General features: G+C 30.6%; 1 protein-coding gene across 1 annotated transcript; it reads left to right on the forward strand.

Moving 5' to 3' along the window:
- Positions 1 to 1,399: 1,399 nt before the first annotated feature.
- On the forward strand, positions 1,400 to 5,464 carry LOC105140526 (probable cinnamyl alcohol dehydrogenase 9). Its single transcript, XM_011047395.1, has 5 exons — positions 1,400 to 1,554; positions 2,468 to 2,581; positions 3,547 to 4,060; positions 4,563 to 4,716; positions 5,002 to 5,464. Exons 1-5 carry the CDS (start codon positions 1,457 to 1,459, stop codon positions 5,208 to 5,210), a joined length of 1,089 nt encoding a protein of 362 aa, XP_011045697.1. The 5' UTR covers positions 1,400 to 1,456; the 3' UTR covers positions 5,211 to 5,464.
- The last annotated feature ends 13,369 nt before the right edge of the window (positions 5,465 to 18,833 follow it).

Here is an 18,833-nt window from a genome sequence, read left to right on the forward strand (position 1 = left end):
ATCTTATATTTAAAATTAAAATTAAAAAAAATCCCAAATGACTAACTCTCACACGCGTGAGCTTGAGAAAAGCCCATGATATAAACTATTTTTCTTTGCTTTTTATAAGTGTCCAACCTCATATTTTATAGCTATATTGATAATAAAAATAAAAAAACTAGATTTTTTATTACTTTATTTCTCTCATTAAATTCAAATCATTAAATTAAAAATTAATGATGAGATTGGAAACTGTTTCCAAATAATGCAAATCATTCAATTAAAATAATGTTTCCATTTTTATCATATTTTAAAATTGATTATCATTCTATTTAAATTTAATAAAATTTAATTATAAACTAACTAGAAAAAACTATCTAGTCCATTTTATAAAACTAGAAAAATTAATTTATAATTTATTCAATTTAATATATATAACAATATAGTGAAATTATTTTAAACCACAGATTTTAAAACTTATTTAGATGAACTTGTAAAAGAATTTAAAAAACTTTATTTTTTTGAATAAAAGAAATTCAAGAAAAAGTCAAATGATCTAATTTTAACCGGATCTCATAATGAATCGGTCAATCAGGTTTTTGAATGAGTTTTTAATTAAGGTTTAAAAACGTGAAAAAATCAATTGGAATAAAAAAAGGAGTAATAATTCAAATTTAAAAACAAAACATATTATAATCAATTAATTCTTAAAAATAAAAAAGGACTGCTAACTAGACTCACGTCTCTATCATCTTTAAGAAAAAGCAACAAAAACCGTAAAAAGCGAAAATGTGGCTTTCTCCACTTGTACGATTAGTGGCCTCTTTATTTTTTTTATTTTTTTTATTTTAAATGTTTTTAATTTTTTAATATTTTTTAATCAATTTTAATATATTAAGAGTATCTCGAATATAAAATGTTATTTGGAAAAGTATATTTTTTAATCAATTTTAATATATTAAAATGCTATTTGGAAAAATTAAATTAATAAATTAACATTTTAAATAGTATAAATATATTTTTTATCATATTTATTTTAATAAAAAAATTATTAATAAAGTCAATTATATTAAAGTAGAAAAAAAATATTTTATTATTTTTTAATAAATTTAATGTTATTTTTTTATATAGTTACATTTAATTGATTTATTTTTTAATCACCCTACTTCTTTTATTTTGACTTAATTGGTTTATTTTTTGGTAGCCTTGCTTTATTTTTTTTATATTTTGCTTCTTTAAAGAATAATATTTTTGGAATAGAAAAAATATTTTAGCATTTTGTTTAAATATGTAAAATAAATATAAAAAAATAAAATAATATTTTTTAATATTTAACTTTTTATTTATACTCTAATATAATAAATAATTTTTAAATAAAAATACTTTAAAAGTCACCAACCTCAAAAATCCAGAAATCCAAAAATCCTCTATATAAGTATACGAGATCACTGGGTTAAGGAAGTGAAAAGCAGAGAGAATGGCAAAATCACCCGAGGAAGAACATCCACATAAGGCTTTTGGCTGGGCTGCCAAAGATAGTTCTGGGGTCTTTTCTCCCTTTCATTTCTCAAGAAGGTTATTGCTTTCTCTTTGTTTACGGTCTTTTTTCTTCTTCTATTTCCTTTTCTTTTTGTATATGGTTCTTGGTTTTCTTGATTGTATGTAGATATGTGAGTGAAAAAGATGGTAACTTTGATGGGTTATAGAGGATGTTCAACGTTTTGTGATAATGCCAAGATGAAAAAGATTGTATCTTTAGCATTTAGCACAAAGAGGGTACTGAGATTTTGTAGCTTTGGTTAATCATTAGGTGAATAAGAATTTTAAATTGTAAAAGTGTTAAGTAAATAAGTAAGTACATAGAGAGAGAGAGATTTAGAATTTAAGGGGTTGAGGTGTTAATTAAAAACTATTTCTTTTTTGGAAGTGATGAATAAATATTGTTTGAAGAATATCTTTCTGTGAAGAGTGATAGTATATGATGGATCTATTCTAAGTGGTATGTTTTCTTTATTTTTCTCTTCTTTTTTTAAGTTTGATGCGATCCTTTCGAGGGAAAGCTTATTTTAGCTGGTTGTTTTCATCGCAAAAGACAAATAATGGGGTGCCATGTCATCTTTCGAAGGGGTGATTCCATGATTTTGGTGGAAAAATCTAACAAATGATGTTGCAGATGCTGATAAAACATGATGTAATGTAATATATATTGAATGTCGTGTTTATTCTAATCAAATGGTAATTTCTTTTTGTTAGATTGTATTATGGTGTCCCAACTAGAGGGTACCTTTTTAATTTTTCACTGAATTTGGTGCAACAGATTATTTTACTGAAATTGCTGAACTAACCAGCTTATATTGATACCTGGTTCTTTACCAGCTTTGTTTTGTACTGCTTCTAGACTTATACCAGACGAATTTTGGGCACAAAATTTTTCATGAGCAATCCTGTTATTGTTGTTATTTCAAGTTCTTGCTTGTATTATTGGCAGGGACAATGGAGTTGAAGATGTGACCATAAAAATCCTGTACTGTGGAGTTTGCCATTCGGACTTGCACGCTGCCAAGAATGAATGGGGGTTTTCCAGATATCCTTTGGTTCCTGGGTATGATCTTCATATCACATTCACAAAATAGGATCTACTCGTTCTACCAGCCAAAGCTGATAATTGATTTTGTTGATTTTGTGCATTGAGAGTATGATGCAATATTCATTCCCTTTTCAAAATTTTTATTCTTATCGTTATTTGCTGAATCATGCCTGCCCATAATTACTGTTATTTGCACGTAAGCCACAAATGCAAAGCCAGGTCCTTTTTGTTGTCAAAGTTCTACTGTATTAAGGACGGCCTTTATGAAGTTCCAAAGAAAATAGCACTTCTGTTGCTTACCATCTGAAACTGCCTCGAGGCTGTCTTCTGCATCTCTACATTGAGAAATGCTGAAACACACTGCATGTGAGCATATGCCGAACATTAATTAGCATTGATTGCTTCTAAATGTGTAATGCCCTGGACATGATATTGAACTATTTTGTTACTTGAGAGTTTGTACCTTCAGATATCAGATTTGTGGCTGGCTGCAGAGAAGGTGCTTAAACAACATTTAGTCTTTATCTATACACTAGCAATGCCATTGTTCTGTCAGCTGATAGATGATTTTACTTTGATGCTGTCCCCAAGAATGCCACACCTAGATTTATAATTGCTGAAATTGAATTCTTTGTTTACCTCATTTTTAGTTCTTTCCATTGAATACATACAGACAAAGAAATGTTCTGCTGAGTGTTGGATGATTGGCTAAGATATAGTGTGCTGTAAGGATTTTATTCCTAGGTTTATGATTGCAGATACTGAACTTACGCTTAACTTATGTGCAAAATACTCTTGGGACTTAGTAATTTCCTTGTGATACAAATGGAGTGAAGGATTAAAATCTGACCTTTTATGTATGTGGTGCCTGATGCACTTTGTGTTGGACATGATGGAGGTATAGCAAATTTTGAATTTCTTCTTGTGCGATTGCTTGTTAAGTAATGTGGAAGATAATAAATGCCATTGCTTTTCTGCAGGCATGAAATTGTTGGTATTGTGACAAAAATTGGAAGCAATGTGAAGAAGTTCAAAGTGGACGATCAGGTTGGTGTTGGAGTAATGGTGAACTCTTGTAAGTCATGCGAGTATTGCGACCAGGACTTGGAGAATTACTGCCCTAAAATGATATTTACATACAATGCCCAAAACTATGATGGGACAAAAACTTATGGTGGTTATTCTGATACAATTGTGGTTGACCAGCACTTTGTACTCCGTATTCCTGATAGCTTGCCTGCTGATGGGGCTGCACCACTATTATGTGCTGGGATCACAGTGTACAGCCCAATGAAATATTATGGAATGTCTGAACCAGGGAAGCATTTGGGAATCGTAGGACTGGGGGGGCTTGGTCATGTTGCTGTGAAGATTGGTAAGGCCTTTGGTTTGAAAGTTACAGTCATCAGTTCATCATCAAGAAAGGAGAGGGAAGCGCTTGATAGACTTGGTGCTGATACATTCCTTGTGAGCAGTGACCTTGAGAAAATGAAGGTATGCGATATCACTCAAATTAATAACAGATTGAACCGCTAAATAATAACACTGTAAAAAAGGTTTTGGGTGGCTAATTAATATGACTTGTGTCCTTGTAGTTCTTATTTGCAGTTGTTAAAAGGTTCTAAAATTTTATTGATGTTTGGTACGCAGTGGATATATATTAACAAATCGGGGCTTGTGTTCAATTTGAGTGCAAGTCTAGTTCCACCTTTTGAAATTCATTCCCTCACTGAAGAAAGAAGACCTGTATGAGGATATGAATTTTGTTTATTACTTTGTTTAAATTACCCTCAACATGTCCGTGTTAACATGTGTAGAGGCACACTTGTATTTGTTATTTATAAATTGAACTGTTCCAGCTTACCCTAATAGCTTAAGATTTTAGAGAAGATACCGGTTGTAACTCAAATCTTTCACGAAGTTTAGACTGATATGTTTACTGCATGGCATTACCATTTACCAGAGATCCTGATGATTTGTGATGCTTTTTTTGCAGGCAGCATTTGGCACTATGGATTACATCATTGACACTGTGTCTGCAGTTCATGCCTTGGCTCCACTTCTTAGTCTGCTGAAGACAAATGGAAAACTTGTTACTTTGGGCTTGCCTGAGAAGCCCCTTGAGCTGCCTATCTTTCCTTTGGTCTTGGGTAAGTTTCTCAATTCCTGATCCCCAAATTCAGGGTGCTAGCAATAAGGGTTACATGAGAAGGGGTGTAGAGAAATGTTTGCAAGATCGCATGTTGATGAATCAACCTGGTCTGTGCTTTCTGAATTCAGTTCAAGTACTTTTAAGAAATGGAACTTAAGCTATAACAAACCGCCTACAAACCTCATTGTATTTCTCAGTCACCATAACCTCTAAAACGTAGCCTTTCAAACATGACATTGGCTTGAAAATCTGTATTATACCATTGACAATCTACTTCTTGCAGGGCGAAAGCTAGTTGGTGGAAGTGATGTTGGAGGGATAAAAGAGACTCAAGAGATGTTGGACTTCTGTGCGAAGCACAATATTACCTCAGATGTTGAGGTGATCCGAATGGATCAAATCAACACAGCCATGGATAGGCTTGCCAAATCGGATGTCAGGTACCGGTTTGTGATTGATGTGGCCAACTCCTTGTCACAATCTCAGTTATGAAGCCCTCGATTCCTCTCTTGGTCCTTCAGCCTAAACCAAGTCACGATATGCTTCATGTACTGTTCCTTCTCTGTTCCGAGGCATGGATAATGGAATAAGGATTACTAAGGTTTAATAAGGTTTTTAGCACCAGATCTTTTTACATTTCGTGCTCCTTGGGAGCGATAGAACATTTGAAGTTTTGTTGTCTTGGACTCGTGTTTCTATTTGTTTTAATTATATCTGATCGCCTAGTAATGTTTCGATAACAAGCACAAAAAGGTTTTTTTTTCTTAGATACAGTTGGCCATGCAGGTTTTTTTATCATCATAGTAATGGCATGGCATCCAAAGACACAAAATGGGAAGCTTTGCCCTTAATCGAAGCAGAATCGAACAAGTTTATGGTCAGCCTCTCTATTGTCTAACGGTAAAAAACAACAAATTGTCAATAAATAAATTAAAATAATGGGAATCGAACATGTTTTAAGAAGCTTCTTGGGTTTTTTCACTTTTTTTTTTACCCTTTTTTTAATTTTTATCAAGCTTCTTGGGTTTTTTCACTTTTTTTTTACCCTTTTTTTAATTTTTAAACTAATTATCATATTTTTTTCCCCAAACATTACATCTAGTTAAAATAGTTAAAAACATCACATCATTTTAAAAAAAATGACTTCAAATTTTTTGTTAAATGTCTTTATATCCTGTAGATGTTAAAATTTACAAGTTTTTATTTGTATTGTCATATTATCGAGTAAAAAAATTTTTTTAAAAAATTATTAAATCTAATAAAATCTATAATCTTGATTGTGAGTTTAATGAGTGAAGTTATGACGTCTAGATATCTTGATTGTGAGTTTAATGAGTGAAGTCATGATGTCTAGATTAATTTAATATGTCATCATTTTAATATTAAAAAAAACTAATTTTTTTTTATATTTTTATCTTAAATCCTATGTTATCATTTTAATATTAAAAAAAACTAAATTTTTCTTTTTTATATTTTTATCTTAAATTCCATTTTTCTTAATTTGAATCCCTTTCCTAAAAGAGATCCTTTCTTTTTTGGATTGGATCTATTTCCTTAATTAATTTTATATAGTATGTCAAAACACACACTATATGAATTCTTTCTTCTTTTTGTTAAAAAAAAAATAAAATGTGAATTTTTAATCATAAAAATTAAAATTTAGGATAAATTAGAATAGTTAATTATTGACTTAAAATTGAAAATTTAAAAATTAAAATTTAGGATAAATTAGAACAGTTAACTACTTAAAATTGAAAACTTCTCAATATTATACCTTGAAGATGCATCTTGAAATTTGCTTAAGGTCAAAACAAGCTTTTTATTAATCACCCGGGTTGTTTCTGGACCCTTCAAGATTACTAAGTCACTTTAAAACAATTCTTATCTAATTAAATTTAAGACTAGGATTAGATAAATAGTCAAGTTAAGATTTTTTTTTTAAAATAATTTGATTGTCGAACTTAGTTTTTGCATAATTGAACCCTTTTGAGCCTAAATTGACTCCGATTGCTTATTTATTTACAATAGTCAAGTTAAGATTTTTTTTTTAAAAAAATTTGATTATCGAACTTAGTTTTTGCAACCCTTTTAAGCCCAAATTGACTCCGATTGCTTATTTATTTATAGAAAGGATTGAATTGAAAAATATAGAACCAAAATAAAAAAGATATGGAAATAAGTTGCAACTTTGAATTTTTGCAAAAAGTCTATTTTGGTCCTTTTGTTTTTGTTTTACATATGACCGGTCTTTTAAGTTATTAAAATTTCTGCCCAATATCATTTCCCTCGAAGATAGAAAATTCAAAAACAGTTAAAGTATAGTAGACATGAATCTCTATCTTTTTATGTTTTGAAAAGACAGAAGTTTATTTTAAAAATAGATTTATTTTATATTTTTGCCTATCTTTCCAACCAAATATTTTTTAATATTTGATGTATTTGTTCTTTTTTTCATATGACAGTAACGAAACGCATCCAAATTCTCTGGAAGGAAGAGGACGGAAGGGAAAGATGAAGACGACTCAGAAAGACCACTTGCTTTTGAAGATTGACATGATGAGGACTCTAAATTTCATTAGGAGCCGCCAAGGAAAAGGGTGAGAAAGACTGAGGAGGACGTAGTGACATTCAACAATAATGAGCATGAGCTTCAGCTGTCAGCTTGCTCCACCTTCGGAAACAAGTGTTCTGGTGATCCTATAGGAATTGAAGGGTTTACAACATGTGCGAATGAAAATGATTTGTTGAGGTCGCCTCAACCTCACATACAATCCACCCCCTAAGCTAAAGCAAACAAATTCAAGATATAATAATTTTATTTTATTATTATGTAATGAAAATGATTTGTTTTTTTATATTTGTTTTATAAAAAATAATTTTTTAAATTTTTTTGTGTTTGTTTATTGCTAGTAAAATTGATTAATAAAAAATACTTTCCGGTCATAAATAAAAAAAATTGGCTTGATTTATAGAAAAGTATTTTCTTTTTATATTTGGTGGAAAACACTTTTCAGAAGTTGTGAAAAATTTAGAAATGATATGTTATTTACTGATTATATCATATTTGATCATCAAACTTTTGATTGCTATATATTTTGTTTTGATTTTTTTTTTAATTTTATCCCTTAAAATTTGATGTAATTTGATTTTTATATCAACTTTGATATTTATTTTTATGATTATTATTTATTTTTATTTTATCATTTTCCTAATTGAAATTCTTTATCTATCAGTTTTGGTTTTTACTATTTTGATTACTATTTATGTTTTTAAAAATAATTTATGAAATTATATTTTTATTTAAATTTCATCATCATTCAACTTTTTTATCTATTAAATTTGATCTCTATTACTTTAATTGTTATTTATTTTATTTGAGATAATTTATAAAATAATTTATTTTTTAATTTTATTCTCATTCAAATTTTGAATTTGTAATATTTATTTCTTATTATTTTAATAAACTTGAAAAAAATATTAACAATTTATTTTTTAGCTCTTTTTTCATGACATAATAAAACATTGAAAATTGTTTTTTAGTTTATTTTTCATGATACTATCAAAAATAAAAAAATAATTCACTTTTCAGGAATTTGTTTTTTAAAATAATTACTTAAAAAAATATTTTTTAGTAAATAAACAGGATATAAATAAGCTTTTGATTATAATTAGAAAAAAAAAAACAATATTAGACATTGCAAAACAAATGCAGTAGCCGAACAAAAAATTCACCCATGTACAGAGGCATTGGTCCAACCAATAAGGAGCCATGGAAAGATCCAATTGAACAACTTTAAAAATTGAATGCTGTTGTTACCTTATCATTTTCCATGAAAAACACTCTTAAAAATAAATAATAAAACTAAAACGTATTATATTTTGTTTAGCAAATGCTAGTTTTGTAGTCAAGCTGTGGGTGGAGTTTTAAGTTATTTCTTAACACAAGAAAAGAAAACAATGGTGCTAGGGAAGTGTTCTCATGTATCATATATTTTTTTTAAATTAAAAAATATTTTTTATACTTTATAGGATAAATTAAAAAATATATGGATTGATAAATAAAAAAAGAGTTGTTAAAAATAATTAAATATAAATATAAAAATTTAATTTTCATAATAGAAACATAAAATAGATGTAAATGAATATGTTTTACACTAATTGTCATTTTATTTTTATTATATGTGATTTCATTTTAGAGGTTAATTGTTATTGATAATAACAAACAACTAATTTATATAGAATATAAAAGGAAGTAAACTAATTTATATATAGAATATAAAAGGAAGTAAATTAAAGATAAATTAAACTAATTTCATGGAAACATTTTAAACTAAAAAGAGAAAGAATTAATTAATATTTAAATAAAAAATTCTATTAAAAAAAATAGACACTAATAGGCCTGACAAAACAAGTCAACCCATATATTTGTGTAGCATTATTTTGTATTTTTTTTCAAGAGTGAATGACATATCATGCATTGAATGTTTTTTATTTTTATTTTTTAATGATAGGTAGTTGGTTAATTTCTCAGGTCACTAATGATAATTAGAAATATCTTTGAGAGAGTGTGATTGTGATTATTTAAAAAAAAATATTAAAATATTTTTTTAAAAATTATTTTTTAATATTAACACAAAAAAATATTAATTTAAAAAAACACTTATATACAAACAAACAGTGCTTAGATTAGGGCACTTTCTCTATCCAAATCCAGTGCTAGGGATATGATGTTTAAGATCGTCCCTTTAAATGCCAATTCTTCGGTTATTCAATGAAGAACTTATAAATTACATGTTGTATGAACTTGAACAACTTTTTAATGCCTCTACGACATCTCTTAAAGATCATAAATTGCTGATGCCGAATGGTTTTTTAATGAATGAAATTACAAACAAGCTTATAAGAGGAGCTTAACTATGATATGACAGAACTTAATTAGAAACAATCATTGATCTTCTATTCCTCAGCTAAACCAATGCCAAAAGAGAATCTGTGATTTTGCTGTAGAATATGTAATTGCTAAGAAACAAGCTCTCATACTGTCATACTGTCCATGAACATGGGGGTCAAAGAAAACTTTTTCATGGCATACAACTATTAATCGTATTAGATCAGAAGGGTTACTTGAGCTTCTTGTTGCTTCATCTGGCATTGCTTCTCTTTTATTTCCTGGTGGGCTCACAACTCATTCAAGGTTTAAAATTTTTACCAGATCCTTCCTGTCATCCCAAGGGGAACAAAAGAAAATATTATAAATGCTGCTTAAAAGAGCCCAACACTTCGGCTAAGTTTTACAATTCTCCTGCTTGAAGAAAATATGTGATTATCAGCACATGGGCTGAATCCTTTGGAAAAAGAACAGGCGGACCAATTTGCTCGATGTATATTAATGATTGGTTATGGAAAATATGTGATTTTCCAATTCCTGATGATGAAGATGCAGTTCTTATCAAAATTCCTCTACTTCTTCAGCTTGATCATTTAGGTAATCTAATTGCATTTATGGTTTCAGCCATTTATCCAAATATTGAAAAAACTCATCTTGACACAAACCATTTTATAGAAAAGGCCATAGTAACATAAAAAAAGATTACACTTACTGAAATCAATGATTTCATCCTTAATATTACACAGGGTGATTATCATATTTATTTCAGCTCCAATTCTGTTGGAATATCATCTGCTGAAAAGGACGAGACAGATTTATTGTATTCAACTGAATTTATAAATCAGCTTGAGTTTAATCGTGTCCCATCTCATCCCATTAGTTTAAAAGCAGACACACCAGTTGTGTTGCTTAGGAATGTTAACCTGTCTGCTGGTTTATGTAATCGTACAACGCTCAACTTGCTGAGCAACTCAAATTATAACATTGGGAATTGGGTTTTTATTCCATGGATTATATTTCCCATAAATGATGAAAAATGTCATTCATTAATAATAATAAAAAAGACAGTTTCTTTGAAGAGTCTTTTTGAAAGAGTAAGTATTCGCACATGGACAATTGCATGTTGTTATCCAAAGGGTTACATCAAACAAGGGCCTTCAAATCATACCATGCGACCAAGAAGGGAAGGCATTAAGTTATGCTAAGAATAATTCTTGTCTATTAAGACATGCATGCTGTGTTGTCTTTGGAAGATAAAATCAATCAAATAAATTCTATGCATGGATCCATTTGAGCATAAAGTCTCTCCTTAATTTCTTTATTCTTCCTTTCTTATTATCCTACTTAAATCAATATTTCCTTCCTTGCAAACTCATCAGCTTCAACAATTTAATGCTTTTCATCTATGCCTGCAGAACACACGTTTTACATGCAAGGCTTCTATTGCTGACTATGACCTTTTCAATGGTTGGTGGTTCGAGAATTGTCGAAGTTGCAACAAATCACTCTCAAGAACCAGTAACAATCTAAAATGCATAGAACGTAGCTCTCCAAGCTCCACTCCTATTTGATGCAAATGAAAGGGGCCAAGATTCCAGCAAGAGTTGCAGCAGCTACAGATTTCATAGTTTTGGTAAAGGGGGCATCCAAGCCGAAATCAGGAGCAGTCTGGCTACAAGGTTCTGAAATCCATCATCTTAATGCTCAACTTTATACGGATTAAGGTGAACATTACTTGCCTGAGGCAAGTTACTGGGGAAGAGAGGAAATTGATACAAATGAAAGGGACCAAGATTCCAGCGAAAGGGACCAAGATTCCAGCAAGGAGCAATGTGTTGCAGCAGCTACAGATTTTGCAGATTCCAGAGGATTGAAATATTCTGTGCAAGCCAAAATTCCAACAATGCATATTGACGTGAATGTTCCAGCAAGGCAGGTTGACAAGGAGGCAGTTAATTAATAATCGATGAAGATCATCTTATATTTCCAAGTGGCAGGAGAAGCTAACTATAACTGTTTGTTCTTATCTTAGTTGGTAGTTATCTAGTAAATAACTGTAATATGTATTTCTATTTAATGAAGAATGCAAGTCTGGATTGAATAGATTGTAATTAAAGTTCTTTGTCTTTGGTGTGATTTCAAAATGAGAGTGATTCTTTTGAGTGGTGTGAGGCTACTTGTTTTCTTTTCCTTGTAATCTTTATTTTCTGCAGTAAAACATCAGACTTCTTCCCTTTTGTTAATTCTTTCTTTCTGCTATCTTCTCTGCTGAATTCCAAAATTAGTAAACCTGGTCATTCTTGATTTTGTTTAACATTACTATTCCATGGTGAATACTAAACACCAACCTTTTGGATTTCAGGTGCAAAATTAATTGTGTTGTGACAAATGGAAAAGATGTCACAAACTTTTTGCTTTCTGACAAACCTGCTGAAAATTTCTTTAAAGCCGCGGCTCATCACTTTGTCTATGATAGAAAGTTTAGCAATCCTTATACCGTCCCCCCATAAATGCTTGAAGTCCTCAACAAAACCAAAATTCTTCAGATGCGTTTTGGAGCCTATATATCAGCACTAAATAGGTGTGACATCTATGTAAAAAATGTGTTTGACGACAGCTCAGACCTGTCACCAACCAACCCCGCTGGACAAGCTGAAGAAGGACCTTCAGAGGTTTCCCTTCCCATAACATCAGTTGATACATTGTGTTCAACACCTCCAACACCTACTGTGATAGTTCCTTTCAATGCTAGCTTTGTTCAAATGCACCCATCTTCTTCACCTCAGATCATAACATCACTTCTTGCCATAAAAAAACTAGACAGCTCTCTACCACAAGCAAAGAGAGCTCTGACCTTCACTGATCCACCTGCACAAAACATGTAAGCCTACCTTTCTTACCTAAATTACGATGAAACATCAGGAAAAAAAGAACTAAACATACTATATAGCTTTCTAACCCTTGGCAAAAGATGTCTAAGGATTTGTACTTTTTACACCTTCAATTCCTAGAAATTTAAGCAAGAATGCTTTAGATATATCATTGCTTGCTTCATAAAACTCTAATGATCTTTAATTGCATGCATTTATCATTATTCGCTTTCAGGTTCTTCAGTTTCTTTCTCTGTATAGTTAAGACTTGTCTATCACGCTAGAACTAATAATAAGCGATCCTTGTGATTACAAAGTGTTATATTGCAATGCTATAAATCGCACCATGTGTATTAACTTTTATTACTACATGATAACATTTTTTATTATATTAACAAAAAATAGAATTAAATTAATGCATTTTATTTTTTCCATCATATTGATCAAGGAGATGATGTTACATGGCTTTATCAACAATACTTTCTAGTTCACACACAACCATCTTATTGAATTCATTTTAGTAAAGCAGTTGAACATTTACCAAATCACTTGGCAGTTGCTAAGCTTGCGTACAGGAATATATGGCTAAATAATAAGAAAATATTTAGCATATGATATATGACAATGACTTGACAGGACCTTTCATTTCACTATATATGAACTATATATTTTGCACCATCTTACGCCAGTTCATACAAGATTGCAAAAGACCCCCACAAACTCTACGACGTTGGGTTCAATATTTTAGATTGTTAAGACTGGTTTTTTGACCCTGTAAATTAACAACCACACATCAGACTCGATGCATGGTACTAGATGTAAAGACATCTGGGCACGATTAGTGTTGCCTTATTCAATAAATGTGGGCACTAATGGGTGCCACTTACAACAGCAATTAATGCCATTTAATTTTTTTTGAAAGATAAAGGGATTGATGTTTATTTATAAATGCATAGTCCTAGGATACATCATAAAAAAAAATAAAAGAGGGAAATTGATCTCATAAAATTACGAGGAATAGTGATAGAGTAAATAAGATATTTTTTTATTAATAGAGAGATTTCAGTTATTTTTCTATTAATAGAGAGAAGTTATAATTTTTACATTACTTAGTAAAATTTTTCTCTACTTTCCCGTGAAAATAATCTAATTGGGTGAATCATGTAAATTCTTGAATATCACTTCTCATGTTATTTTATCCTTTGCCTTTTGCCTTATTGAGTTTGTATATCAATATCCTGACAGTGGTATCAGAGCTTTCGGATTGGTGTTGTTAACACACAAAAGTTATTTGTGTATACGGTTACTATTCACATCTATGACATTATTCACCTATATAACACTATTTATCCATATGGTACTGTTCACATACGTTACTGTTGGCGTATAAAGAAAGTCAGTGCGGTGACTAAATACAGTATAGGAAGTTCTATCTAAGAAGATTGGATTTTAAGCGGAACCGTTTGCAACCCATCCAATCTTTCCTGCGAACTTACTTAGTGAAGTATTATTCACATGATATTATTTTTATATATGTTATAGATCAATGAAACATTGATAGTTAAATAGATCACGATGAATAAAATGATAGTAAAGTACGAGATTGAGAGGTTCAAGGAAAGTAATTTCTTATTATGGAAAATGAGAATGAAAGCACGCTTAAGGAAAGACAATTTTTTGACAGTAATTGGAGATAAATTTGCGAAGATCACTGATAATGCAGAATGGAATGAGATACTCTAATAAAACTATACGAGTTTAAGTCTTTGCATAATAAGATTTTCTTACAGCGGAGACTTTATATCCTTCGAATGACATAAATCACGTCGATGATTGACCACATCAACATAATAAGAACTCTATTTTCACAACTCACCATGCTGGGTCAATAGATGGAGGAAAATGAACATACAGAGCTTCTAATTCAAAGTCTTCCTGATTCGTCAGCTTATTATCAACTTGACCAATAATATCCTCTCAGAATATTTAGTCTTCGATGATGTTGTGGTTGCTATTTTAGAAAAAAAAAATAGGCGCAAAAACAAAGGAGACAGAAATAGCTCAAACCAAATAGAGATGTTGTTGGTGTCAAGAAGACGATCAACGGAGTGTGGCTCCAGTAGGAGTCAAATGTAAGAGAGGTTCAAATCAAGAAGAATGTGAAATGCTATAATTATGGCAGAAAAGGGCATTTAAAAAGGGATTGTTGGTTTAAAAAAGGTATAGAGAACATCATAGAGTCATCAAAACCTCAAGGAAGTGTTGCAAGCACCTTAGAAGATGGGGAGATTTTATATAGTGAAGCAGCGACAATCTCTATATATAGAAAAGAGCTCACAGAGATTTGATTAATGGATTTAGAAGCAATATAACATATGACTCCTAATCGAGATTGGTTTCATATGTATGAACCCATCTCTGAAGGCTTAGAGTTTAGGGGTAATGATCATGCTCTAGAAATTATTGGCATTGACACCATCAAATTAAAGATGTATGATGACTCAATTTGCATTATTTCAGAAGTGCGACATGTGAAAGGCTTAAAGAAGAATCTTTTATTTGTAGGACAATTTGATAGTCTTGGTTGTAAGATTCAACCAAACAATGAAATCATGAAAATTATCAAAGGAGCGCTAGTGGTTTTAAAGGCAAGAAAGATAGTTAAAAACTTATTTGTGTTAATGAGAGAAACACATTATGAGGCAGAGACGTTAATCATATAAGCCAATCCTGCAAAAGAGAAGACGATGATGTGGCATAGAAAACTAGGCCACGTGTCAGAAAAACGTTTGAAAATTCTCTCTGATCAGAAGTCATTTCCCGGGCTTACAAAGGCTACTTTACCTTTTTATGAACATTGTGTTACAAGTAAACTATACGTGTTAAAGTTTGACACATCAACAAATAAAAGCAAATGCATTTTAGACTAGATTCACTCTGATGTTTAGCAAACACTAGTTATATCATTGGGAGGAGCAAGATACTTTGTATCATTTATAGATGACTTCTTTAGAAGATGTTGTGTATATCCAATTAAAAGAAAGGTATATGTACCCGCAATCTTTAAAATCTGCAAAGTGCGAGTAGAACTTGAATCTAAAAAAAAAGATCAAGTGTTTGAGGATTGATAATAAAGAAGAATATACTAGTGATGAATTTGATAACTTTTATTAACATGAAGGTATCAAAAGACCATTCACAACGATATACACTTCATAATAAAATGGAGTGGTTTAACGGATGAACAAAACTTTGTTATATAGAACAAAAGCAATGTTGAAAGCTATAGTTTTAGAAAAATCATTCTGGGTAGAAACAATCAATATCACATGTTATATGATAAATCAATCTCCATCAACAATAATTGAGTTGAAGACACTGATAGAGATGTGGACTAGAAAGTCAGCTGATTATTCTTGATTGCATATATTTGGAAGTTCTCTATACGTGATGTACAATACTCAAAAAGGTAGTAAGTTGGATTTAAAATCCAAAAAATATATATTCTTAGGATATGTTGATGGAGTAAAGGGGTATTGCTTGTGAGATCCCACTACCTACAAGGTAGTCATTAGCAGAGATGTTATATTTGTAGAAGATAAAATGCAAATGAAAGAAAATAATAGCATTTTAAAGGAGACTATAGTAATCCTGATAGAAAATACTCAGAATCATATTTCTTCTAAAGCTGAACCAGAGCATGAAGAAGAATAACAAATAGAGTTTGAAACTCCTAAAGTTTGATGGTTAACTCGTGAAAGAAGACCATCAACTTAACACTTAAAATATGTTACTAAATGCAACATTGCATACTATCTTCTAACAGAGGATGGAAAGCAATCAACTTTCCATGAAGCTATCAAAAGCACATATATATCTATATGGATGATAACAATGCAAGAAGAGATTGAAGCTTTATACAAGAATAACACTTGGGATCTTGTTTCGCTACCATAAGAAAGGAATGTTATTGACAACAAATGGGTTTAGAAGATAAAAGGTGATGATAATGATCAAATGAAGCAGTAACGTGTAAGATTGGTAGTGAAAGGATATGCTCAGAAAAAAGAAAAAAGGGATAGACTTCAATGAGATATTTTTCCTAGTGGTACGACTTACTACAATTAGAGTAGTCTTAGAGCTCGTTTGGCTCTGCGGCTGCGGCAGCGTTTTTATTTAAAACGCAGTTGTAGCTGTTTGGTTAGAAAAAATGGAGGGATACTATTCACTGGTCCCATATTTTTTCTGCGTTGAAAACGCAGAATTTGAAAAGCAAGAATTACTTGCTTTTTTTCACTGTTCACGCAATTGCACTGTTCATTATATGTTAAAAAATTATATGTTAAAAAATTATAAAAATTGTAGTTCTTGTCGGATGTATGTAATAACAATAGTTAAATTCATAATATTAAATTAAAAATCATTAATATTAATATATATATTTTTAAATTATTTTATAACCTCAATTTCAAAAGCATTTTTAATCAAATACATTAAATTATTTTTTTTTCAACCTCAATTTTAACCACAGTTTTAACCAAACACCTATTTTTTCAAATCAACCTCAATTAAAAGTACTTTTTATAAAACAACTTTTTTCAAACCACAACCACAACAGCTACCGCAATACCAAACACACTCTTAGTGATGTGTGCTATATTTGATCTTCATTTAAAGTAGTTAGATCTAAAAACTGTATTTTTTCATAGAGAACCTAAATAAGAAATTTATATGATATAAACAGAAGGTTTTACTGAAACAAGTAAGGAGAACTTGGTTTGCAAGTTCAACAAATCTCTATACGGTCTCAAACAGGTGTTAAGGTGTTGGTATAAGATATTTGATTTTTTTATAATTAGTTTTGAGTACAACAAACTTAGTTCAGACCAATATACGTATTATAAGAGGTTTGAAGAAGATGATAATTTCATCATTCTGTTGTTGTACATGAATGACATGTTGGTAATAGGCCTTAACAAAATTCGAGTCTAAGAAATAAGGGCATAGTTGGCTTAGGACTTTGATATGAAAAACTTAGGACCAACAAACAAGATTTTAGAAATGTAAATTCATCAAGATAAAAGTAAAAGCAAGATTTGGCTTTCTCAGAAGAATTATTTGAAGAAAATTTTGCAACGCTTCAACATGTAAAATTGTAAGCCAATTTTCACCTACCTTACTATTAACTTTAAATTATCCTTAAGCATGTCTCCTAGCAATGAAGTAGAGAAGATGAAGATGTCTCGAGTATCGTATGCATCAACAGTTGAAAGTTTAATGTTTGTCATAATTAATATGTATAAGACCAAACATTGCACAAGTAGTAGGAGCAGTTAATAGAGACATGACAAACCCTGGTAGAGAGTATTAAAATACTATTAAGAGGATCTTGAGATACATGAAAGATCAAAATTTATCGTCAGAGGTTATGTTAATTCAGATTTTGCTGGTGACCTTAAGAAAAAAAATCCATTACAAGCTATATGTTCATAATTACAAGAGGAGTTTTGAGCTGAATCTCTAAACTTCAAACTGTTGTAGCATTATCCACAATAAAAGTTGAGTATATGATAGCTACACAAACTTGTAAAGAAGCAATATGGATAAAGAAACTTATAAAGAAGCTCGACACAAACAAGAGAAGATTTTTTTTGTATTATGATAGTCAAAGTGCCTTGCATATTATAAGGAATCCAGCATTTCATTCAAAAACAAAACACATAGATATTTATTATCACTTTGTTCGTGAAGTGGTGGAAGGTGAAAATGTGGGTTTTCAAAAGGTTCACATAAAAAAAAACCCAACAGATGTTTTGACCAAACCAGTCAACACTAACAAGTATATATGATGCAGATCCTCTTATGACCTAATAGAAATGTAAACATCATGTAGATGACAAGTATAAAAAGGATACAAGAATCATAGATGATCAAGTGTAAAAACTTGATTAAATCATCACAGTTTTCAAGTGAGAGAATGTAAAGACAATTGGACACTAATAAATGTTGCCTTAGCCAATAAATGTTGGCACTAATTGGGTGCTACTTACAACACCAATTGGTGCCACTTGTCTTTTGCAAGACAAAGACATGGATGCTTGCTTATAAATAGACAATGCATCCAAGCTTTAAGATACACCACATGAGAGAAAGAAGAGGAAACTAAGAGAGGGAAAGTGATCTCATAAAGTTATAAGGAATCAGTGAGAGAGTAAGTGAGATATTTTCTTTTATTAATAGAGAGATTTTAGTTGTTTTCCTATTAGTAGAGAAAGATTGTAATTTCCACATTACTTATTAAAATCCTTATATACTTGCAAGTGAAAATAGTCTAATTAAATGAATTATATAAATTTT

The sequence above is a fragment of the Populus euphratica genome, unplaced genomic scaffold, assembly GCF_000495115.2.
Source record: "Populus euphratica unplaced genomic scaffold, PopEup_1.0 scaffold107.1, whole genome shotgun sequence".
Classification (NCBI taxonomy): Eukaryota; Viridiplantae; Streptophyta; class Magnoliopsida; order Malpighiales; family Salicaceae; genus Populus; species Populus euphratica.